Source organism: Rattus norvegicus, chromosome 1, assembly GCF_021556685.1.
Source record: "Rattus norvegicus strain SHRSP/BbbUtx chromosome 1, alternate assembly SHRSP_T2T, whole genome shotgun sequence".
In the NCBI taxonomy this organism is placed as follows: Eukaryota; Metazoa; Chordata; class Mammalia; order Rodentia; family Muridae; genus Rattus; species Rattus norvegicus.
Window position 1 is genome coordinate 271,097,649 of NC_141534.1, and position 25,212 is coordinate 271,122,860.

The 25,212-nt window shown below is 43.5% G+C and overlaps 1 protein-coding gene across 8 annotated transcripts in view; it reads left to right on the top strand.

Moving 5' to 3' along the window:
* The window catches only part of Ccdc172 (coiled-coil domain containing 172), a 46,146-nt gene extending 22,847 nt beyond the window's left edge, over positions 1-23,299 (top strand). For 2 of the 8 annotated variants that reach the window (XM_087575679.1, XM_087575688.1), the window contains 4 exons: positions 2,250-2,351; positions 2,945-3,047; positions 18,615-18,702; positions 22,808-23,299. In XM_087575679.1, the coding sequence (XP_087431805.1) occupies positions 2,250-2,351; positions 2,945-3,047; positions 18,615-18,702; positions 22,808-22,999 (485 nt within the window). In that variant the 3' untranslated portion in view covers positions 23,000-23,299. Of the gene's footprint in view, positions 1-2,249; positions 2,352-2,944; positions 3,048-18,611; positions 18,703-19,763; positions 21,810-22,807 lie in introns of those variants that run through there. The other 6 variants (XM_087575691.1, XM_087575701.1, XM_087575686.1 and 3 more) reach the window with 4 other exon arrangements.
* Positions 23,300-25,212: the final 1,913 nt, after the last annotated feature.

Genomic DNA, 25,212 nt, shown 5'->3' on the forward strand with positions numbered 1-25,212 from the left:
CCAGCATGGGAGATATTATCACAGGGAGCCAGGGGTTAGGGGTTGCTCTTGAAGAAGATCCACATTCAGTTTCCAGCTCTCACAGTGCCTCACAAGCATCTGTAACTCCAGATTCAGGGGATCAGATAACCTCCTCTGACCTCTGCAGGCATACACATGCGTTCAGGCCAGTATTCACACACAGTAATTATTTAAAAATGTAAAAGAAAATCCAACACAATACAAATATGAATACAATAATATCAAAAAACTAAAATACTTAGGAATGCATTCAGTAGAAGTTCAAGATACACATGACAAGAGGTACAGACAACATCATTGGAGGGAACCCAAGAACTAAACTTTTGTGAAGTCTGTGATTATAGACTGGAACACAGTACTTTTGAGATGGCCACACTACCAGATGAGGGAGAAAGAAGCAACAGCACGTTATCAAAATTAGCTAGATGGCTGAAAAACAGCCAGCACGCTGACACTGATGTCCATGAGGACGGACTCAGACTCCCCAGTTACAAACTTCCATAGACGAGAAGTAATAAAGGTGCCGTGGTATTGGTAAAAGGCGGCCATGTCGCTCAGTTAGATGTAATTAAAGTCAAGAAACAAGGTCACCTGCAGTCAGATAGTTTGTGATGAGGATACTCACATACTTCACTGGGAAGTGTTACAATGTTAACACTGGGCAGTCACATGCAACATGGTGAGTTGAGCATCGTCTGATTCTGCACAAGATGTCGCTCAAGATGAATCAAAGGCCTAAACATGGGAGCCAGAGACAGAGAATACCTAAAACAGAATGCAGATGTAATTCCATGACCTTAGGTAAAAGCATTATTAAGACTTATGCACAAAGCGTAGATAATTTAGATGCTGTCTACATGGGGAAAAGGCCTGTGAAATCATTTGTAAATCACCTTGTCATCTGAGCCAGAACATGGCAGCTCACCAACACTGGGATAGCCAGATTTTAAATGGACAAAACACTTAAGCGGTTAACCCCAAAAGATTAGGAAAGACATGAGAACTTGTACAAATGTGTTCACAGAAGCACCAAAGTAGCCCCAACCACAGAGTGTGTCAGCTGCTGAGTGACCAAACAAGATAATCTATATAATAAAATTTGGGGGTCTCATTTAAAAAAAGAATAAAGCACAGGTACATGTACAGCATAGATCTTAAACTCACTGCACTGTGTAAAGTAACCCAGACACAGAAGTGTGCATACTGGGCTGCTTTGGTTCAGTGACCGGAACAGGCAAACCCATCCAAACAGCAAGTGCAACAGTGAGCGCCCAGGAGGAGGAGGATGGGCAAACTAAGGAATGCTAACAGAAGTGGGGTCATGGAGCTCTCCCAAACAGTGGGAGTCGACAAGGGTCTGATACCAAAGGGCTAATTATGCAGTTGTTGAGTTATATCTGAGTAAGAGGTGTCTTATAAAAACAAAGGAACACCAGGGGCTCATGGTATCTGGTGAGTACAGTTCCTTAGAAGGTATTGAAGCCAGAGAGCGCAGAAACAGTGGAGATAAAACTCAGAGACCTATGGAATGTGTGATTGGAGTCCCCAAATCTTGGCAACAGATGAAAACTACAAACTAGGGGACAGGCATGCGGTCAGTTGGTGTTGTCTTGGAGCAGGCAGGAGGTAGAAGAAACTCAAGTGGCATGGCACTAGCTGTAGTCACGGCAGGACATTCTGTGGATGTCCTCTTGAGTGTCACTTGCGAGGTGTGGCTTTCTTAGCATCCTGGCAAGTTGTGAGATTTTTCTTTTATTTGATGTTAATGGCATATTTCTACTTTCATTTTGCTAGTCTGTCATTCTGGTGATTGCTGCATGCTGGTTAGTTTACTAAAGACAGCCCCTGAAGTGATCAGGGGAGGCCTGTTGCGACCATATGCTACCTGGATTTTTATGGAATGACGAAAGATTAGTCACGATGATCTATTCAAAGACACCAAAGCCTAAGTGTTTTCTTGTATTTGTCTTTCTATATTTGCAGATTTGTATCTCTATTTCCATGAGTGACTGTTGTTAGTGTTTTTATGGGGGTGGCACTGCACGTGTGCTCTGCTCTGGGAGTCTGGGTAGTTTAACGGTATCGATTCTGATTAACAGACAGGCTGTTTGTGTTTAGTTCTGTCTTCAGTGTCTCATCAGGGATGGTTTTCAGTGTACAGATTGTTCAACTCTGTGATTAAATTTATCCCTGGGTAACTTTGTGATGCTAACTCTATTTGTTTCTAGAGATGAAGTCAATGGAATATAACAGTGGCCAGTTACAGGAACTTCAAAAGCTAAAAAGTGAACTGTTACAAGAATTATTTACTCTCCAGAAAAAGCTTAAAGGTACTAGCTTCCTGGGTTCGTTTGCCCTGCTGACAAATACAGCATTGTGTGTACAGCTTGCTGCACCAGTTGTCTAAAACTGTGCTGTCCCTGTGGACAGTGCTGCTGCTGTTGCTGTGTGGGAGGAATGGATCACACACAACTGACTCGGGCAGTGTGGGAGCTAGCTTTGTCTGTTTTGTTTGTTTTTCCAGTTATGGGGACTGACTTTAGGTTGCACAGGCTGCACAAGCTACTTGAGGTGCTCAGACACTCAGCACGAGCGTATCCTCAGTGCTTTACTATTTTGAACTTCAAGAAAAGTCTTAAGTTGCCCATGCAGTCCTTGAACTTGCAACGCTCCTCCTGCCTTAGCTTCTTACATAGCTGAGGTAACAGACCTGCACCACGGGCCTTGCTAGAGCTGGTACTCATTATACCCAGGTTCTGTAAAGATCTTTTGTGCCTTTAATTGCATGCTAAATTAGAAAATAAAAATCGCTGTTATGTGTATTTGATATACAGCATGAAAGGTAAGAGTTTTTTAAAGAGTCACTGAAGATAACCTGTATTCAGTTCTTCAATGATTTTAGGAATTTTCTTAATTGTTTTAGTTCTTAAAGATGAAGAGACTGAAGCCATTTGTATCACCAAACATCTAGAGGCAGAAAAAATCAAAATAAGAGAAAAGCCTCAACATGACCCCGAGTGTGTGCGGTAAGTGGCTTTTAGTCCTTATTCACAGAGTTTTGTGTTTTGAGTTAAGTGGATGCAGGATAAAGTGAGAGTGTGCTTTAAAGCCCCAGATAAAGTCATCATTTCCATCTATATGTACCATGAAACTTGCTGATAGGCAGACCTCCCCTGGCCTCGCACACCGCGTGTCAGCCCCCAGTGCAGAACAGACTGGGGTTCAGTCCTACTCTGTCTACGCCTGTCTCAGGAGTTAATGCAGCTCTCCCTGTCGTTGTAACAGTTAGTATGTCTGCAGTCTAGAATAAGAGCACAGCCTCCTTCCTTACCTCATGGGTACTTGACATTTACTCTGGTTCAGTTCCTAAGAAGCAGAAACGTTTCCTGTGTGGAGTGCGTCTGTGCTTTACTCTTTCTGTGTAACGCAATAATGACTGAAGTCTGAGCGACTGACGACACCCCGCCGTCAGTGCAGGGGAGGAGACCTTCTGTTTGATGATTGTTCATGGTCACATTTGCCAGCATTGTTTAGAAGAAGCTGCCATACTTCCAAGCATTCACAGAAAACACAGCCACATTGCTGAACACACAGAGAGGTCAGTGGAGCTGCCACATCAGTCTCACAGGAGATCTGTCCACAAAGCCGAACTAATGCTTGCAATTACCCGTGTGTTGCCCCTGGCTACCACTGTAAGAGACTGTGAGAAAACACTTGCAATTTAATTTTGAATTAAGTTTTATAAGGATAAAATATCAGCCTCTGAGGTAATGCATGCGACGAGGGAGGGGTTTCTACGATGACAGTCTGCTCTCAGTCTTGGGCACTTGTTAAATGGCAGAGTCTACTGGTGTCACAGTTCTTGGCTGTGGACAGGCTTCCAGTATGAGTTCTGGCTTTGTCACTGGGTCACAGGTGTCTCCCCTAAGTTAATACAAAACGTCCGACTCTGGGAGAGAATGCTTTTCCTTCACAAATAGTAGTAGGAAGTTTGGAAAAGACGCATCAGTGCATGCCTCATCCATTTCTTACTTTAGTACTTACTGACATGATACCAGTGTTCATCAGTTTACATTTTAAAGCTTTCGGTGTATGTATTTTCTCTCATTAGTGTATTTCATAAAAAGCCCTGAGGATAAAGCAAATAAAAGTGTTGAACATTAGGATTTTGGAAAAAAGATCAACCTTGCATCAATGGAATATCAAGAAGCTACTACATTAGACAAAGATAAATCTGCATTAGATTTATTGAATCACATCAAAAAGGCCAAAGTTAAGCCACTTACATTTTTAATTTGGATTAAACACTTTATGTGTATGTCTGAAGGAATATTGAATTCTATACTTTCTGCACTTTTCTTATATCTCAGGTTTGATCTCTTTTCAGGGTAGATCTGATGTTGACAGCAGTATTTTGAGGACTTGGCACTATTAGAGTTTAGGCCAGAGCACTCCTCAGCTCTGATGACACAAATGAGGCCTTCTGTGTCAGTGCTGGGAGTGTAGGGAAGTCACCCCTTGCTACAGTTGTACTTTTCCTGTTGGTTACTAGAGCACACCAGCGAGCCTGTCCATGTCTTCAGTGACCCCTCCTTACCCAGTTTACTTTCTGTGCTTCCACGAGCCTATGGCAGCTGTGGTCTGGAATTGTACAGTGTCTTTGCACAGCAAGTCACATACTGTACAGTCCTTCTCCCCACAGGTGAGGAACGTTCCAGGACCCCAGTGGCTGCATGGAGTCAGAGTCCCAAATCTACTCTGTACTGTTTTGTTTTGTTTTTAAATTTTTATTTATATGAGTACACTGTAGCTGTCTTCAGACACAGCAGAAGAGGGCATCAGATCCCATTACAGATGGTTGTGAGCCACCATGTGGTTGCTGGGAATTGAACTCAGGACCTCTGGGAGAGCAGTCAGTGCTCTTTTTCTTTTCTTTTTTTTCTTTTTTTTTTTTTTTCCGGAGCTGGGAACCGAACCCAGGGCCTTGCGCTTGCTAGGCAAGCGCTCTACCACTGAGCTAAATCCCCAACCCTGAGCAGTCAGTGCTCTTAACCACTGAGCCATCTCTCCAGCCCTATAGTGTTGTTTTATAAGCATACATTCCTCTGAGTGTTCAATCCATAAATTATGCATCATAAGTGATCACCACTAGTAATAAGTTGAACGGTGGCTAAAATGTTCCACAATAAAATTTATTTCTGCAATTTTCTACTTAAAATTTTCAGATTGAGGTTGAATGAAAATATTAGACTCTATATAACAAAAACTAGGCACAAAGGTAGGAGTGTGTGTGTGTGCGTGCATGTGTGTAAAAAGTGTGTAAGTATTATAGTTTATATTTTTTCAGAGTTAGTCTGTTTTTCAGGTGATTTGATGCCAACTTTAATGCAGAGTACCAACTTAGTCTTTTACAATAGCAAGGATATAAGGGGCCCTTCTGTTATACTGCTTCCCTAGTTAGAAAGATCACAGTGCTTATTTATGTCAAAGATTCTGTTTTGATTATGGTGGGATTAGTTAATACAAGCCAAATGTGCAGACTTGGAGACAGAAGCAGAAGAAGCCTTGAGGGACTTCACAGAGTGGGCTAGGTCCCGTGTAAGGGTGTATAGGTGACGTGGGCAGGGCAGGTCAAGGACAGGAAATGACATTGCCTTCCTCTTGGGGAGGCTCAGCAGCAGTGTGTGCACCTGCAGCTTCCTCCTTGGTAACCACAACCTGAGGCTGCAACCCTAGAGGCCTCTCACTGAGCCCAGCTGGTCCCACCCCAGTGCTGTGCCTGACAGAAGCCCATGGGTTCTGAGCTGCTTGTACAGCTGGTGCTGTCCCATCAGAGGAAGCACAGCCCACCAAACCACAGCTTCACTGTAGGTGGTGTGTCTGTCTGTGTGTCTGTGTTGTCTTCATCCCTCATTGCCCCAGTTATGTCTCTAGGACCAAGCTGTGTAGGACGAAGTGGTTGGAGAATATTCGGGGTTTGTCCTGTAATCCAGAAACAGGGCTAATTCATCAGAAACTCCTTGAAAGTTTGTATAACTGATTGACTAACTTCATCTGTAAAATCCTGAGGACAGAAGGCAGAGATGTGTGAGTGTTGACAAGCAGGAGCTTAGAGGCTCATTTCTACTTGCTGGGTTGGCGGACTTGGGCAAGCGATCACCTATGTCTCAGTCTCCATATTTATAGTGTAAGGTTGGCAATAGAAGAATCTGCCTCACTAGATGATGTTAATAGAGGATCTCAGTGTGAATGAACAGGATTTAACAAAGCCCAAGCCCTGAGAACCAAGGAGCAGAGGAAATCAACCCTCCATAGTTCGTCCATTCCTCCTTTTCCATTTATTTACTACCACAGCATTTATCGGATTGCAGGGCACATGCATCCCAGAACATCTCAACAGATACCTGGATACATGGGAAGGGTTACTGCTCACCACAGGGTAGGGAAGCAGGCAGGTTCAGTAGGAAACTGATAATTTTGGGGGAGGGAGGAAAAGATTAATTACAGTGGTCTTCAGGTAGATGAAAGCTTGGCAGGTTTGAGGTGGCAGAGTGAGGAGGGGCTCTATTGAGGTCACTTAGGCCACAAGAAGGGTTTTAGGTTTATTGTGTTCATTAGGAAGCCAGTGGGTGGCTTTAGTAAAAAGCAGTGACAGATTACAGGCTACCAGGGCGCAGGTAAGACAAGCAGAAAGGGACTGTGACTGGGATCAGTGACAGAGAGAGGGTGCAGGGGAGGAGGATTGAACATGGATAGAAGCAATGGAAACACAAGAGGAAAAATTAAAGAGATACCCCACAGGGAAGGTAGGAAAGCAGGGAAGTGAGCTGGGCTGTTGGCTGCTGGGGAAGAGAGTGGAAGACAGGGAGTGAAGGCCTGGGCACAGGCCTGAGACCCACAGTCAACACACACTGGCTGCTATAGACTGTGAGGCTTTAACTTTTGATAAGGGTTTTTTATTTCACTGATCTACTTGTTCAATGAGGAAATACTGTGTCATGTTCATTTCTATATTTCTATTTAGTTTTGGTGAATTCAAGATTATGAGAGACAGAGTTAGCAAAGGTTTAGAAATTATGTTTCGATGATTGTAACCATGAAACCAAGACAGAAATCCACGGGGAACCTCAGGGAGACATGTTTGTCTCACTAATCTGGGAATTGCCTTCTGTTTCTTCGTAGCATAGTAGAAGCATGTGGGCCTGATACACACTTATCCCAGTGACAGAGCCTGAAAGTCACTGAAGTTTACACAGTGCTTAGTTGTCCTTCCTTCTTCCACCCCACATTTTTATTTATTCACTTATTATTATTATTATTAATTTTGTGACAGTGTCTCATTGTACAGCCAAAGTTGACTATAAACTCCATTTTCCTGCCTCCTCCTGCCTCACCACCCAGCTCTTGGGATTACACGTGTGTACCACTATGGTAGTGTTTTGTTTCTTCTTCTTCTAAATGGTACAAAAATGACCATTTTAAGTGTTGCAGGCCTTTCTCTTTTATCAATAAAACTTCTTCTTTTCTGGGTGATTTACATGTTGTATAGCTAGTATTTGTATGATTGGTATAATAAGAAGCTTGTGTTAGAAGGAAATCTACAAAGTCAATATAAGATTTTCCCCCTCTGAACACTTAAAAGATAATGTGGGTTTATGAAGAGCTTTTGCAGTGGAAATGCACAAAAATTAATCTGCATCTGCTAATGAGAGAGTCCGAGCATGTTTTTAGGCAATAGCAAAGGCATTCGATAGCCTCGACCATGAAAGTCACAGCTGAGCTGGTCAGAGGGGCAGAACTTCTCTAACAGACGCACTGGCAAATGTGCATTTTACATACATATTGTCCAAATATGTATACATATTTAAATTATGAGATTGGGATATTTGATTGAAGAATAATTCAGTAAAAGCTTAAAGCATGATGACGTTTTAAAGTTGTATGAGCATCCCATTGGGGTCTGTGTGCATGAGCATGAGCATATGGTGCCTGTGCAGTCACATGTATTTACAGCAGTCAGGTCACAGGATCACATGTATGGCCTGGTGTTTGTTTCATTGTTTGGCAAGGTCTTACATGCATTCTCTGCATTAATTTGGATTGATCAGCTTCATGGGTTAAATGACCTTGTCTATTTTTTGTATTTTAATTGATTCTTTATTTCATACCAGGTACCCCAGTCCCACTCATCTTCCCATGCTCTTGTCTCCATCCTGCACCCTTATATGCACCCCAAAATAAAAGTACACAAACAAACAAACAAAAGCAAATTAAAGCATAGGAAACACCTCGTCGTGGATGCTGTAGAGTGAGTGTCACCGTGTGTCCCACACCATATCCCTCTGCCCACACATCTTCTTGAACTTACGAATGTTCATTATAATGAGTCCATCAGTCCTGTTCTCAATCTCTGGCTTCTGTGACACCATCAGTATGGATCCTCATCTGGACTCCTCTCAGTTATCCTGTTGTTCTGTGTCGTGGAGATCCTATGTCTTTGGATCAGCAGGACTGGCCCTTTCAAGCACTCCAGCAGTTCACAGATGATGTAGATTTTGGAATGGGTCTGGGCTTGGGTGGTTCACTTGCTTTCTCTTATCTGCACCACTAGAGCAAGCTCTCCAGTGTTGCCCCAGATAGACCTGCACCCAGGAGCAGTAGGGAGGGTCAGCTCTCCTGTTCGAATGCTCTCAAGCCCTGCTTGCCCACACCCATGGCTCCAGAGCCAACTCCACTGTGCTGCCCAATGGAGGTGTGGGGCCCACCTGCCAAGTGCTGCAACCCAGGAGGGGCTTGGCCAGCTCTGCTGCTCTCACACCCTTGGGGCTGGGTCAACTGCGAGGGCCCAAAGGGGGTATGGTGTCAGCAACTGGGGCCAAAGCTGCTGGCTTCTGGCAGTTTAATTCTTTGTCTGGGGCCAGAAGTTGGTGGTTTCTGGCAACTTAATTCCTGCTGATAGCAGCAGGGGATTAAGAAAATGGCTTAGGGGTTGGGGATTTAGCTCAGGGGTAGAGCGCTTGCCTAGCAAGCGCAAGGCCCTGGGTTCGGTTCCCAGCTCCAGGGGGAAAAAAAAGAAAAAAAAAAAAGAAAAAAAAAGAGTTCTGCTTGGGGTTGGGGATTTAGCTCAGTGGTAGAGCGCTTGCTTAGCAAGCGCAAGGCCCTGGGTTCGGTCCCAAGCTCCGAAAAAAAGAACCAAAAAAAAAAAAAAAAAAAAAAAAAAAAAAGAAAAAGAAAATGGCTTAGTTACTTGGGCTCCTTTCTCTTTGGCTCAAGGGCCTCTTGGTGGCCAGGCAATAGGCTTGGAGTTTGTTAACTTTTTATGAGTCAAAAAAGAAAGGAAAAAAGTCAGCAGGCATGCTCACATTTGTGCTTCTCTCTTTCTCTCTCCCCCTCCCCCCTCCCCTCCCCTTCTCTCTCCCTCTCCCTGCCCCTCTCCCTCTCTCCTTCCATACACCTCCTCTCATCAGGCTTGACCACCTGTCTCATCAATTTCACAAGTACACATGAATACATGTATGCATACACATATACCTATGTACTTGTGCATATATTCATACATATAGACAGACAGACATATACATACATAGACACAGCTACACTTTATTTCTTCCTTTAGCCTTTTATATCTTCTTAGGCAAAAGTTCTTTGTAAAATTACCTCATGGATGAAATGTTACACAAGGATGCTGATATTAAGTTCAAAGCAGTGTTTCATTCTATAAGCTCATCATAAGGTCAAAGCAACAGTCTCACATGGCCTGGCTCTATCACAGTGCACACCTGTGGCTTTACCCTTGGACCCGACCCAGAATGAATGTTTTTCCTTGATCACAATTTGTTCCAAGCCTATTTCTCTTCTCAGCATAATTAATGAAGGCTCATTGTATTCCTTATTATGGAGCCTTTATCTACTATTCTGTGAGCACAGAACTTGTTCTATTCCTGATTTTAACTTTGTTACATCTTTCTGGCAAAACAACTAAAACCATCTCTTTAAACTTTTTTCTTAAAATTATTTGCACCAAATCAATAATTCTGTAAAGTCATTAATTCATCTAGACAGCATTAATTTATGAAAGTTCAACTTCATGTTGATTGGCAGAACATTTGCCCAATAGCATGGGCAGGAGTCTTTAGGCTGTGTAATAGTGGCAGGAAGGGTACATCCCTCAATCATACCTTTGCCATCATGGCGAACTCTACTCTGTTGACCAGGTGAGCTGCAGGGCCTGCTGTCCCTCCAGTGAGGGTCAGGGACAGCTCCCCTCCCTTCATGACCCTGGAGACCAGCTCTACTGTGCATTCACCCTTGAGGCTGGCTCCCCTGCTCCTGACTATGCCGCCCAGGGAGCTGCAGGGCCCAGTCTCCAAAGGGCTGCCACCAATGAGAGGTGGGGCCAGCTCTCTACATGCTGCAGCCAGGGAAAGGCATGGTCAATTCTGCACAGCCCCTGGACATCTACATTGTCAGTGACAGTCTCATGCTCTAGTAGTAATGTGAGCCACAGACATCAACACGGACCTTGCTGTTGTATAGCCATGGAGAGCAAACCTATAAGCAGGAAAACTTATTAGACTCCTCCATGGCCTCGCATCAGCTCCTGCCTCCGGCTTCCTGGCCTGCTGGAGTTTCTGCCCTCCCTGCTTTTTGATAATGAACTTTATATTCATTTATTTTCCCCACCAAGTTGGTCTTGGTCATGGTGTTTTATCACAGCAATAGTAATCCTAAGACACTGGCCTTTGTTTAGAAAACAGCATACATTTATTTGTTCTCTGTTTATCATTAAAGAATCAACTCAAAGTTTTGCAAGTGTAAAAAAGTCTTTGCTCAGAAGTTTCTATAAAATTTTATTCAAATAACTTTATTTGAACACAATTCATATTGTCTTTCTCTTTTAAAAACATTTATAGTAGATGAACATTTTCATTTAATTCGGGATCATTTGTAGCTGTGAACTTTGTTGAGTGTTTCTGCTAACTCTGCATCTTTTATGGTAGAGCATCGCCATTTGCTCACACAGAAGTGTCAGCACAGCATTGGTGAACAGCTTCAAGCTGGGAGAGATGCCCGTTTCCTGATGTCTCAGCATGTGCTGTCATTATTAAAGCTTCTACATAAATATAGGGAAGTTTGCTGTTAGAATCAATTTATTTCAGAGCTATATTCTTATATAAATATACCCACTTATCTCTGAAATTTAAAAAAATAGTATTTACAAGTAATACATAAACTATCAAATAGTTATTTACAAGTAATATGTAAATTGACAAAAAGTGTTGACAGTAGTCTGTGATATCGCAGTGATCTTTTGTGTCCCTATACTTACTGTTAAATCTTTTTGGTGTGTGGCTGGGGATGATGACAGATAATAGATGTTAGCCTTTAATTTTAGTGCTCAGGAGACAGAGGAAGACAGATCTCTGTGAGTTCAAGGCCAACCTGGTTTACATAGTGAATTTAAGGTCAGTCAGAGCTGTATAATGAGACCCTGTTTGAAGAACATGGGGAGATGATGTTGAGGTCAACCACCTGAGAACCTGGAGTAAGAGAAAGCCTGCCTAACCCAGTTCCCTCCCAGTACAGTTCCACAGGCCTGACTGGGGGATCCTGCCTGTCAGTGGGGCCTAGACTAAGGGAAGCAGACAAGTGACCATGCCTCTTTCAAACACTCACTTTCATGAAAGGGGAATTCCTCCTTTAGCATTTAAAAGTAAAATGGCAGTTGTGTCTCCATATGAATTAACACAGATAAATACCTTAAGAAGGTGAAGCCAGGGAACACTGATAGAAAGTATAAAGCACAGCGCAGGGCCTAGGAGATGGCGCAGTAATTGCCTGCCCCATGGCATGAGACCTGGATGGGACTCAGCTCCCACATAGGAAGCTGGCCATGGTGGTGCACACCTGAAATCCTAGCGTTATGCAGACTGATGCCTGAGGGCATCCAGTCTCCCAAATGTCCTGTGGAGATCAACAGAGAAGCACACTGCTCTTCAGAATCTGTCGCAACTGAACCTCACGTCTTGTAGTTGCTTTGCTTTGCTAAAGTGTTTTATGTTTTGTTTTTCTTCCCAGGAGTGCTTAGGGTAAAGCAGGTGTCCCCTTGTACTAGGCACATGCTCTACCACTGACCCACTTCCCCACGTGTGCTACTCCACTCTCTTAACTCGTGTCAAGCAGTAGTGCCCTTCCCCTTAGCTGTGCTGGTGAACTTTACCTGGTGGATGTGGAAAACATCAGCTTACGTCAAGAGTTAAAGCAGTGTGTAGAGATGGGCAGAGGGGTCTCCTTTACTCCATATTTCCGAGCTTTCCTGCTTACTGTTCCACGTAACCACAGTAACCATGCCCCTTAGCCTCTGGCCCGTCCTCCCGAGTCTCCTTCACAGAGATACAAGGACAGCAAGCACTAGCACAGTTTACATCGTCTTTTCCACCTTACGGCCTCTCGTCACAGCGCAAGCAGAATTAGCTCATCAGTGTTGAAAGAGATCATCTCCATTCTTATGATTGTATGATATTGTAATGAATCTGTCATGGCTTCTCTGACCAATTCCATATGATTGGGCAGGAATATTGTTCTTGATACATTGATTGTGTGTTATGCTGTGCTAATGCTGTCCCGTTCTTTATTTTATTAGATGCGAGAGGCAGAGCTAAGGGGAATAGCCGGGCTAGTTGTACTGGGCATGTCTGCCCTCTTCCCACAGAGCTTGTGCCATTTTGAATCTTATTTGGCAGATAGTAAAGCACACTAATTTCTTTATTGACTTTACCAAAAGTATTTGTATTCAAGTGTACGAGGTTCCATCCAGTAGAAGGGAGTGGGACATTTGCAGTGTTTGTTATGACTTAAGTGGAATGTTTTTATGCCTCTAAGAACCTTATGTGTGGTGTTGTACAGACTTCCTTTCTAGCACCCACCCTCTATTGAGTGTTGGTCTTACCTAGTTTGGGCAATGTCTTTACCTTTAGAGAGACTTGGAATATATTGCAGATATTTCTTGTTACTATAGGTTCCTTGTAGTCTTCATGCATATAGTTTCTGATATATAATAAATTTAACACAGCTTAATTAAAATGTTTTTCTTTTAAATTAAATCACATTTGTATTTGAACCATGGTTAAAGCTCTGTCCACCTTTTACATAAAGCCGTTTGCCTGTGCCTTTTCCCGTCTGGTACAGTTGTATTTGTTAACCTATAAATATTTGATCCATTTTGAATGCATAAGTTGTGAAATATGGATCCAGTTTGGCCTTTGAGATCCATTTACAAGTTGTTGTCGAGTTGTCCCAATGTGCTTATTGAAAAGCCATCTTCTTCCCCTGGGAACCGACACGCTGTCTCCATCTTACTAACTATCCATTTGTGTGCTGTGCTGTGCTGTGCTGTGCTCCTTAATTGTCAAAGGTGAACAGTGGAGTTTAACTTAACAGTTGGCATTTGTTTACCAGCATCCCAGAGCTTGTTGGATTTTTTTTCCCACATGCACCTACAGCATTGGGGTTGGTCTTGTATGCTAAGTTCTGTGCTCCAAGACCAAGCTGCAGTCTGGATGCGCATTGTATTGACCAATGTGCTATAAAGGATGCCCTCCAATAATCTCTGACTGGAAAATAAAAGTCTGGAGCCTGTGGCTGGACAGGAGATCAAGTAGGGGTTCTCTTAGGGACCAGGAGAAGTAGGAAAAAAGGGAGGAAGGAGGTGGCCACCAGGCAGGATGGACCATGAGGATGGACCATGAGGATGTGGCCAGGAGAAAGTCGCCCTGAGGACACATGTAGAACAGAGCAAACACAGCAAGACTCAGCTGGCAAGTGACGCCGGGCCTATGAATGAGCGTAGGCTAGACTCGTTCAGACACGACCAGTGGAGGCTTACAGTTTGTTGATAAAAATGCCAGTGTTCTGTGTCTTTTATTCAGGGGCTATGTAGGCAAGAATGGGGCAGAAACCCCCATAAAATTACATCCAGATTGCAGATCGACTCACCTTGTACCAAGAAGGGTAAAGCATGTCTGTGTTTTTATTGTGATCACATTCAGTGATTTAACTTGGAATTATTAACATTTTTATGTCTTCCTATCTGAGAAAAAGTCATCTTCTCCATTATCGATAATAACAAAGTCTATTTATTTGGGTTTACTAATTTTATATCTTGGCAACTTCCTAGATTATTTTCTTTGCAGTAATTTTCACTAACTGCATATACATAGCTGTATCATATGAAAATTGAAGGTTTTTCTTCCAACTTTTATGTCTTCAGTTATTTTCTGTAGATTACAAAAATATTTTAGTACATTCTATTGAAGTTACCGTAGAGGAAATGACTAGAGGCATAAGACCTGGAAGTACAAAAGGAAGAAACATTAAAAACTAAAGTCGATAAACAAGAGTCCCTTCCCCTGACCTCAGCCAGCACCAAGTGCGACTCTTACCTGGGGCCAGACATACAAAAATGTGTCCTGTCAACTTCACTGTCTCAGTGTCTTTATCAGATACACAGTTTTGTATCTCAAAGTGATGTCAGCACCTTAAAATATAATGTTTGTTTCAGATAATTGCGATTGTTTTCAGGCCCAATAGAGAGCTGCCCTGAGGATTTCACTTAAGAGGCAGTCTAATAACCCTGGACGCTCCCACTGGGGAAGGCGTCTCACAGATTGGACAACCGGAAGAAGCGAAGGGATCTCCTACGCTGGATGTTAGAGGGTCTGGTGTCTAAGGTCTCTGAGTGTAGATTGGTGAGTGTATTAGACAGAATTAAACCATAATTTAGGAAGCAGACCTGACTCACAGAAGGAACAGAGAAGGCTCCAGATGGGACCTCGGTCCCACAGAGGCTCTGCAGGCAGAACAGCTCCTTCTCTCTGCAAACGTGTCTGCTGTCCTCTCTGCAAGCTCACTCCAGGGAGAAATGCACCCCTCGCTGTGGCCTGGGATTTGTTCTTCAGGCTTTGTGCTGCACATTGTGTCACTAGCAGTGCTCCCTAAGTAACAATACCAGGGATGCTTTAGGACAAAGCTACCCGTTGTCCTCAGCTTTGTACTCTACACTGAATTATGTTATCTGCGAATTATTTCTTGGATTTCTAAAGGCCTTGTTCATAATGTGGTTCTTTTAAAACTTTCTAAAAACAAGACAAAGCAAAAAAAAATCCCATTTAACTATGAGAACTTACATGGAAGTAACTTTAAACTTTCAAGAAAAGAAGGAAGAAGTTTGAATTACGAGCCCTAGGGAGACGAAAGCTAAAAAAAGGAACCTTTCTGCCTCCTCTAGGCCTTTTGGCTAAGATCAAGTGTAAACAGATCTTTCCACTCAAAGGATTAAGCCAGCCATTGGCTTTGCCTCTTTCAACTCTCTGGAGTCAGTGTATCCAGCTGTGAGACCCAGACCGTGTGTTTCCCACGTGGGTGGGGGAGGGGCCTCCCTTCCCGGGGGGGGGGGGGGGGGGACGTTTGCCCTGGGTTTGTTTCACTCCTCGGAGGAGTCTTGCCAGCTGAATTTATGTGTTTACTGCCCTAGGTGAATGTGAAGCTATGTATGTAACATTTCCTACTTACTACTTAGCATGGTATAGTGAAGTTTAGTTTATATTCAGCAAAATTCACCTTTTTGTTATACATGCCTGTGTTGAGAAACACTGATGTGTAACCAGCACCAAACCCAAGATACAGAATCCTTCTCTGATCAGCCTCAGACCGTCTCACATGCTCAGTTACAGTTCTGCCTCCGTCACCACTGGCACCTGTTCTGCTTTCTAACGTTAGTGATGTAAGCACAATGACGTGCCACGTAGCCTCTTGGCTCAGCTTTTAAAATTAAGCATAGTACATTTGTGACTTGTTCATGGTGTCGTTACATGTGTGAGAGATCATGGCAAAACACGTCATAAAAGATAATGAAATACTTTGAAACCATTTGTATGAACTCAGATGACACCAAGAAGCATGTTAAGAAATTGAAGTTCTATACATATTACATATCTGAAAGACTGACGTAAAGAGAAAATCATTTAGGAACATAGAGGAAAAAGAGACAAAGACACATTGGCTAAAAGGAAAGAAGAAAGGAATGAGACCTCTTCCCTGAAATGATATAACCAGAAGACACGTAAGGACGTGTCGCAGTGACTGACACAGCTAACACAGTGTAGGCAAACATAAGTTGGTTGAATCCTTGCCAGTACAAACCACACTGAGGCTACAGACGGAGGCTACAGTAAGGTTTTCAAGAGGTAGGGGGTGAGTCCAAATAGAAAGGTAGAGGTAAATATAAACCTACGTAGAACAGCCAGGCACAGGTAAATATAAAAGCTCTGTATGACTCTAAATCACTTTAGAGAGTAAACAAAGGTGAATATTAGCCCTGTACTTTATATTTATAGTATGTGGGAACTGTATGATGATGGCAATAGAATAAAATATTTAGGGAAAAATTGAAAATGTATTGCTGCAGCATTCTTCTCTGTAAGTGCAGTAGTGTCATATTACTGGATAAAACCGTGCCAATTGTGTGCTGTCAACTCCAGTGTACTGTACGCTGTATAAAAATTTTAAAGTAGGTATAATAAAGCCATGATGTGGTAGTGCATACCTTTAATTCAAGCACTGGGGTGGGGGGTGGGGGCAGGAGGATCTCTGAGTTCAAAGCCAGCCTGATCTACAGTGCAAGTACAGGACAGCCAGGGCTGATTACACTGTGAAACCCTGTCTCAAAACAAAAAGTAGTTGTAATAAAAGTCTGTAGGGGAAATAATAAGTACCCCAGTATAGACTGAAGGGAAGGGAAGAGAAGGGAAGGAAAGGGAAGGGAAGGGAAGGGAAGGGAAGGGAATAGGATCAACAGAGAACAACTAGAAAAACACTATAATTTGAATTCCACCGTATAAGCAACTACAATAAACGTAAATGGCTGTGACATTGCCAGCTAAAAAAATAGAGATTTTCTTATTAAAGGGAAATGCAGGTGTACGTAGTTCCTATCAGAGCCTCTGTAAAACCTTAAGTGTAAAGATGTGGGGTAAAGGTAAAGAAAGGGATGGACTATTCTGCACCAGGAAATATAGCTCCAACTTCCTCCCTCCCCTTCCCTGCTGTCCCCTCCCCTCCTTTTTCTCCCTCCCCTTCCCCGCTGTCCCCTCCCCTCCTTTCTCTCCCTGCTGTCCCCTCCCCTCCTTTCTCTCCCTGATGTCCCCTCCCCTCCTTTTTCTCCCTCCCCTTCCCTGCTGTCCCCTCCCCTCCTCTCTCTCCCTGCTGTCCCCTCCCCTCCCCTCCCTCCTCCCCTCTTTCCTCCCCCTCCCTTCTCCTCTCTCCTTTACCTGATTGAGTTGGGTCTCACTGTGGAGCTCTGGCTATCCTGGCTCTCTGGGGAGCTCCACCAGCTTCTGCCTCTGGAGTGCCATGGCCCTCAGACTCTTCTGGCTGTCCCTTGTATTGTTCTTGGCGTGTCCCCAATTATTGACATGGTTGACACCATATCCTATCTTCATTTTAGACACTGGATAGATATTATGATAACCTGTTAAGAGTTTGAGGTTTTCTTGTTCTTACTTTGTGCACATTTTTCGTGGTTTTCTTGTAGATTTGTAGTTCTTTAGGACTGTAGATATTGCCTGCCCCTAGCCTCTGTCGATTGTACTGGGCTTCCTTGCTGGTGTGCTTGGTGACACGTACTGTGAGCTTGTTGTTTACTGGGCATCGCCAATGGGTGTGGATGTGTTAAGGCTGCCCTCAGAGAGGACTTTGAGTGGCTATTGTTGGCTGGCTGGGAGAAGAGCCTATCTAAGCACCTTTTCCTTGAGGGTTGGGGCTTGGCAAAGGGTGAGGTGACTGTATCTGCCACCTTGTTGCTGCTGAGCTACTTAGCCTGGTGAGAGCATTCTTGATTGTGGCTTCTGCCCTCGGCTTCACACAAATGAGGTAGGGCCAGGCCTCATGTCCCCCCTCACCACAGCCCAGGGCTTTGGCTGACGTTTATCTTTGTGGGATAAAATCATTAGTCATTATTCTCGAGATGGAAGAGAGCTTCTTCCCTAATTTCCACACTGAATTCAGACAAAAATAATCTTTTTATTCAATAAGTTATTCAAAACTTTAAAGACACAACTGGTAAAAATAAAAACTAGTGTTTCATTTCAGTCTTGTATAGTTTAATTATATATATATATATATTATATGTTATCTTTAATTTTAGAGCAAAAACAAATGTTACAAGTAATTTCTTTATTTAAGTTTGGTATTAGGGTATGGGAAGCCAAATGATGCACCTGTGTGTTTAGACTCTTGGGAGAGGAGCTGTGCAGAAGTCTGTAGACAGAGCTCTGTTCTCTTCACATTAACCCACCAGCACTTTTTACGTTTCTGTGACTTTTCTGAGATTTATTTTCTGTCCTAGTTTTAAGGGAGGTTTCTTTTCAAATTTTTATGTAGTTCATGTAGAATCATAGAGTAAAATTTTCTAAATATTTTTGGTTTTTAACTTGATGTCTTATATTTTTGAGACTATAAACCTGCTACTCTATATGTGATAAAATTATTGTGAAAGTTTAATATCAACCTAATGGAGCAATTTTCCTTTAAAGCAGGCTTAAAAGGGAGCTAGATCTTTATAAAGAAGAAGACATGGAAAGTGTGTGCAGAGCTCTCCAAATAGAAGTAGACCTTCTGGAGTCGGTAAGCTGTGCTGCTCATGTCCCCTCTCTCCAGCAGTCTTGGCTGCTGAGAAGCCCAGCTTTAACTAGGGCCTTGCACCTCTGCAGAAACCCAAAGCAAGTGAGCGAGAGTGAAGTCAGGGGTGCAGAGGTGTCTTAAAATCCTGGAGGGGCAGCTCTACAGAGCTTGTCACCAAGGAAAGCAGGCTAGCTTCACGCTGTGTTCTAACGCTCTGTACCGACCCACCTACCTTCCTCCCTCCCTCCCTCCCTCCCTCCCTCCCTCCCTCCCTCCCTCCCTCCCTCCCTTCCTTCCTTCCTTTCTTCCTCCCACTAAAACAACTCTGATGGTGGAAGGCAGCTGCCAGTGTCTAAGGCTTGGTCCCCTCTGCTTCTAACAAGCATGAATCATGCTGACTGCATCAAATCCCGAGCTTTCTCTACAGACCGCCATGATCTCAGAGCTGTAGGTGTTGAGGTTCTGTGAGAGCGCTGCCTGTGACTAAGGTATAAATGATCACAGGATGTGCTGTAATGAATCCTAATGGCTTGGAGGGTGTTACAGGCTCTAAGTGGTTGCTTATTTAAACTGATTCATAATTTCTACCATAACTTTGGAAAACCTGAGTCAGAAATCCTCAGAAATATTGCTGTGCTAAATTTAGGTAAATGCGTTGTGATCTCTTCAAGAATTGATTGAGAATTTGAAGAATTGAGCCTTCTCAAAATACTCAACAGGATAAGACACCAAAGACTGATTGTATCTTAAAAAGAATTGAGTTTGTGTTGACTGGGTAGCTGGGTAGTTGTACACTCACCTAGCATGTCCAAGATGCTGGGCTAAGAAGCAGCGCATCAGAGTGCACTGTCCCTTACAGATGTATGCACACATCATTGTTCACTATCCTTTACAGATGTGTGCACACATCAGAGTGCACTGTCCCTTAGAGATGTGTGTGCACATCAGAGTGCACTGTCCCTTACAGATGTGTGCACACATCAGAGTGCACTGTCCCTTACAGATGTGTGCACACATCAGAGTGCACTGTCCCTTACAGATGTATGTGCATGTTTACTTTTCAGACACTGGTGCCAAAGGATCCTCAGGACAATAACTCCTTGAGCCGATGAGTCACCCCACACTTGAGCATCATAGAACCCAACATGAGTGGAACCTGTAGAGCAGATCTCTATATGAACATGAGGTTCAGACAGCTGAAGAGTGCTGACTTTTTTGTATACCTACATGATAAGTTTTGTCTTGTTACTTAAGAAGTCCTCCTCGTGCGGTTTTGAAAGATACTGAACTCCAGGCTTCTTAAGCTGCTCTGTCCTTTGTGATCTGTCTGCCTCATTTTTTATTGTGGCTCGCCCTAAGTCCTGTCAAACACACACGGAAAGAATGTTCAGGTTATTGATTCAGTTGTGTTGGTGCCATTTCAGCCAGAGAAGAGTACTTACTTTGATTTTATTCTTTTTCCAATCATAAAATGTCTGTCAACAGCGATCATTTGAGGCCTTTCATTCCTGTGTGTGTCTGCAGAGCTTCAAAGTCTGAGGCATCTCTAGACATTTGCCACTGGTTTCTGTGCCCACCACTTCTCTGAATAACAGCCTTGGTTGGGAGTAAAGGAAGTTCTTCACTTGTGGAGGCATAGACAGTCCAGCATCGTGAAATCTCCAGGATGTATTGTTTACTCTCCATGATGGTCTGTCCAGCTCCTAGATCAGGTATTTTCACTACTGTCTCACTAGGATCAGAGCTGTTGTGTTTTCACTAGTGTTTCACCAGTATCGGAGCTATTTAGTCAGCCTAGACCAGGCTAGGTGGAAGGACAGTGTGTCAGAAGTGTTAAGTGTTGATGTTGGAGCCATGTCCTTTGAATTTGTTTAGTGCCTCACATGACTAGTTCAGAAATGTCTCAAATCCATTTGGGTTACAGTAGAGTCCCTTTCTTTGCTGCAGCTGTTTTTGTAACTGTTGTAAGTTCTTAGTTTTGACAAAATAGGAAACTTGTCTTTGGGGCCAAGGCACTTGAATCTTTGCCTGTGACTACTAAGTAATGCCAGTGTGCTGAGAGTCGATGTTCCCTCCTTTCCACCACAGCCACTCGTATGCGTGGCTGGTTCTAGGGTGGAATTCTGGTAGTCCGGGGATTCCTGTTGTGCCGTCCCCACACAGGCACACATGCAGAACCGACCACCATGTATATGACTGTCATCTGCTTGTCTGTCATATGGAACTGTAGGTACAGTATTCAGTGACAGGAGCAGGAATGGTGTGAGCTGAGCCTCAGAGAAGGACTGAGGCTTAGTGTTTCCATTATTCAAGATGGAAGAAATAACTCAAGATTTAAGTCACTGTTCACATAGTCAAAGGTGGACATACTGTATGAGAGAGCAACACAGTACTAGCCTTGTGACTGGACTGTGTCCTCGGGACGAGTTCTGTGAAGCAGAGGGGACAGTGGCCGGCACAGCCGCCCGAGGGTTAAGCTGAGCTGCCCCATGGTGCAGGTCTTCAGTTGTTGGTTTCTTCTCCTTTACGTATTTGTAAGTCATAAACCTCTGGGAAGGAAAATTAACTGAAATTGTGTGCGTGTAAATATGTCTCTGACTGAATTTAATTACTCTGGAAGTGAGACAGTGACTATAGAGAGAGGCAGTTTGTGAGCAAGAGAGTATTCATTAAGTAAATTCATTAAAGCGGTTGCATGTTTAGTCCTGAGCACAGTGCCACTAACCCATGTGATCCCAACACTGCGCTTGCCCGGCCTGCCAGGCCGCCATGGATCTTCCATGCCACCTACTGCTTTCAAGAAGCGCTTTCCAACTCTTACCCCTCCACCGGAGACTATTAGAGTGTATATTTTGTTACGTATTCTTCTGTTGATTGACGGAGCCACTTGTCTAGAGAAAAATAGCAGTAAAATCATAGGATGTGGAACGTGCCCTAGTGGAGACCGCTTTCTCTGCTTTCTCTTCCTAGACCTAGGGTTGAAAGGTAGGAGGTGTGAGGAGGACAAAGAGCTTTATGGGTATGAGGCCAGACATGGTGGCCTCCTCACTGTTTTGTTCAGAACGTTTTCCTTGGTAAAAGAAACAAAGATTAAAGAGCATTTGCCTGCCTGCTGTCTTTTTTTGGAATTTGTAAAACCAGGATAAGATTTTAAAAGCCTAAAAGAAGGTTGAGGTCATTGTGTTATATTCAATTAAAACCAGGAAACAGCGAACTGGGGTTGGTCCCTCCTTGTGGAGTGGGAGCTCTGCTGTGAACAATCCATTGAGTCTCTTGCCAGACGGGCATGCTAGGTGCTTGCAGATGGACAGACAGCACACACTGGCCAAGGCTCTTCTCAGCTCTGGCTGAGGACAAAGTCCCTTTCTATTTTGCACCAATCAATCATAAATAACTACACCACACTCTGATGAATGACTCGTTTACCTGAGTCCAGAAGCCAGTAGCAGTTCAGGGACAGATTAGCAGTGAAGGGCCGTGTTTAGGCGTGGGTACTGCAGGCTAAGGTGTCTGTCTCAGAAGTCTGCTGTAGTTAGAGTGTGAACTGTGACGTTGCTCAGCCCCTAGAGAGCCTAGTGAGCCTTTCAGCACACAGAATTCATCTGTTTTAGGTAGGCTTCCATGCTTGCTGGTTCTGCCTCTCTTCAGTCTTTCCCATTTGAAAACACCCTAAGTTTGCCTCTCAGAACTCAGTTCAGAACATTTTCTGTCAAGGAAATTGACAGTTTTTTCAGGATGTGAACTAAAAATGGAAAATATTTAGCTTCATTTTCCTGGATCATGGAGTAAGTCTGGGAGGTTTGTGCCCTTTTATCTTAATACAACAGGTTTCATTTTATTTTATTTTTAATGTAAGAATGGAGCAGAGTTATCTCTGAAAATGCTTGAGGTAGGAGTGCATGGTTAGCTGACTTTGTGCTTTGGATATTATATTTTAACGTTAAACAGTTTGTTTAGTTTTGGCTCCATCTGAGAGTCAAATAATCACACTAGGGATTCAGCTCCATTTTCTTATTTAATTCACTAAGGATAAGAAATAAATAATACTGACACAACACTGACTAACAATCCATGAAGGATATTTTATTAGGTCCCCTCCCCCATGCAGGAGAAGCAAGACTTACTACTGTTTGTTGGTGGAGACTCGAGTTTACTTAACATGAGGATGACCTGCACGGGACAGCACGTGTTTGAGAGCCTCCGTCTCTGCCTGGAGGAGGAAGGAGTGCACAGCAAGGACGGCTGGCCTCATGGCGGAGTCGCTCCCAGCTGCTGCTGTGGAATGTACCGAGCTGTCTGAGTCGAGTGCTTATTTAAACAACTGCTTCAGATACACAGCAAACTTATCTTTAAAAAACCTTTATAAAGTCAACAGCACCAGAATTCAGATGTTGGGGAAATAAAGAGCAAGTGAAATGTGAAGTTATTAGCAATGGCTGACATAGCGAGGAGCTGTCCCAAGGCCTGGGAAGCAGAAGTGCTTTTGCCTTTCTCTACAGCCAGAATGCCACGCTTCTCATAATTCTAAGTTCATTATTGCCATACTTGGAATAAATTGCCATCCTAATTAGTTGGTAAATAAAATCGTGTTAAAATAAAACCCTCTTATTCTCCATATAATAGATGCAAATACAACACTAATGAATATTTCTGGATCCAGCTCTGTGATTACTAAAGCCACCATTACACTGTTACTGTTGGAAGTTTCTTTGGGTGTGGATGAGAGGTCCCTACAGTGCAAATTAGCAGGGTGGGGCACAGGGCCCGTGTTAGAGAAATTCTAAATCCAGTGCCAGTCAACGTTTGTAGAACACGGAGATTGTATTCCTAAGAACATCTCTAGCCAGTGGTGTCAGAGTGTGCATGCATCTGAGCGCCTGGGTGCATAGCAAGTATGTACTGCAGGCTGTGCAGACAGGGCTGAAGTTTGAGTTGATGGTCTGATTGGTGTTGGTCACAAAGAGCTATAATCAGCTCTTTATTTACACGTCAATTGCTCTGACTCCAATAATAACATACCTCAAAGAGTATTGATTTTAAAATTTTGCTTGGAATTAGAAAAATCTACAAAACAACTATTGTCGGAGGAATTTGAAAATTGTATAAATCAGCCTCTGATTCTAGAAATCACGGAATTAATCACAATCAGCAAATGGGAGTTTCAGCTCACTGAGAGTGTCTTCTTATGGTCCTAGATAAGAAAGGGCCCTCAATTCAGAACAGGCTGGAATGCTTTGGAACTGACCTGAGACTCTTGAAAACAATAGCTCTCCGTCCTTGTTAGAATTTTACAGACCTGTGTGTTTTAGCATTACCCTGTGGTCACTGATAAAGGATGTCAGTAAGAGAGGTCCTCATTCTTGATAGACCGCTAAGGCAGGAGTACAGACGAACATGCATTCCAGAAGGGACAACATACAAAGGATCAGCTGACTTAACTGACCACGTACCCACTCCAGCTTCCCCACCTCTGTCTGTCTGTCCGTCTTGCACTGGCTGCCCATCCTGGCTCCAGGCTGCCCCTCTACTCTTTGCGAACTCTTCTTCAGCTTCACAGGCTTGCTCTGTGTTCTCCAAATCGGTGCAACTTCTTCTGACCTTGGGGACATCTCATGAGCTCTTCTGTGCTTGGAGTGTTTCCCCCGACCCATCCCTGTTTGGTACCTGCTTCTGTCAATCAAGTGTCAGATGAAGTACCACTCCTCAGGGACGGCTTCCTTCAGACAGTCTTACACTGCTGTATCCCTGCTATGGCTGATGAGGAAACACCTGCTTAAATGGCTGTGTCCAGTGCTTGGAAGATGGTGGACCATGGAGGGTGAAGCCTTTGTGGAAAAAGTAGGCCTGTGGAAATAACTGTGAAGTTTAAACTTTGATTCCGTCTCTCTTCTCCCTCCTTCTGCCCTGATATTTAGCCGCACCTCAGACCCAGAGTGACAAACCCATCCATGAACTACAGAAACTACACACTAAAATAAAGGGCCTCCCTCCCTGAGGGGCCTCCCAAGCTATCACAGCACCTCCACTTAACTCCTATCCTCTGTCCAATCTTGTGTCTTTTCTCACTTTTCTCTTCTGTTATCTTCACTAAGCCCTAAGGTTTATGAGGGCCACTGTCTTGGCCTCCATTTTCCAATATGTGTCAAAATATGACTTGAAATGTGATTCTTTATTTCATCTATATATATTAATATAAGTTGATTCTCTAGTTAAGCTGAGTTCACTCATTGATGATTTGTTGTTTGAATCACCTATCTTCTTATTTCTCATTCATTCTGAACCCTATCCTTGCTGATTCCAGAACTTCTTTGTGTAGAACAGTCTATAAAACGGACTAGAAGGAAATAATGATCCCACAGCCCATCACAGAGAGAGTTTGTAAGCCTCTCTCTCCGTGGTCACTCACAGCTCCCCATTACCAAGCTGTTGATTGACAGGTAATGGTTACAATGCCTGCTTTCCACCGACTGCTAGACTAGACTGCAAACATCGTACGCTACTTGTGAGCTTTGA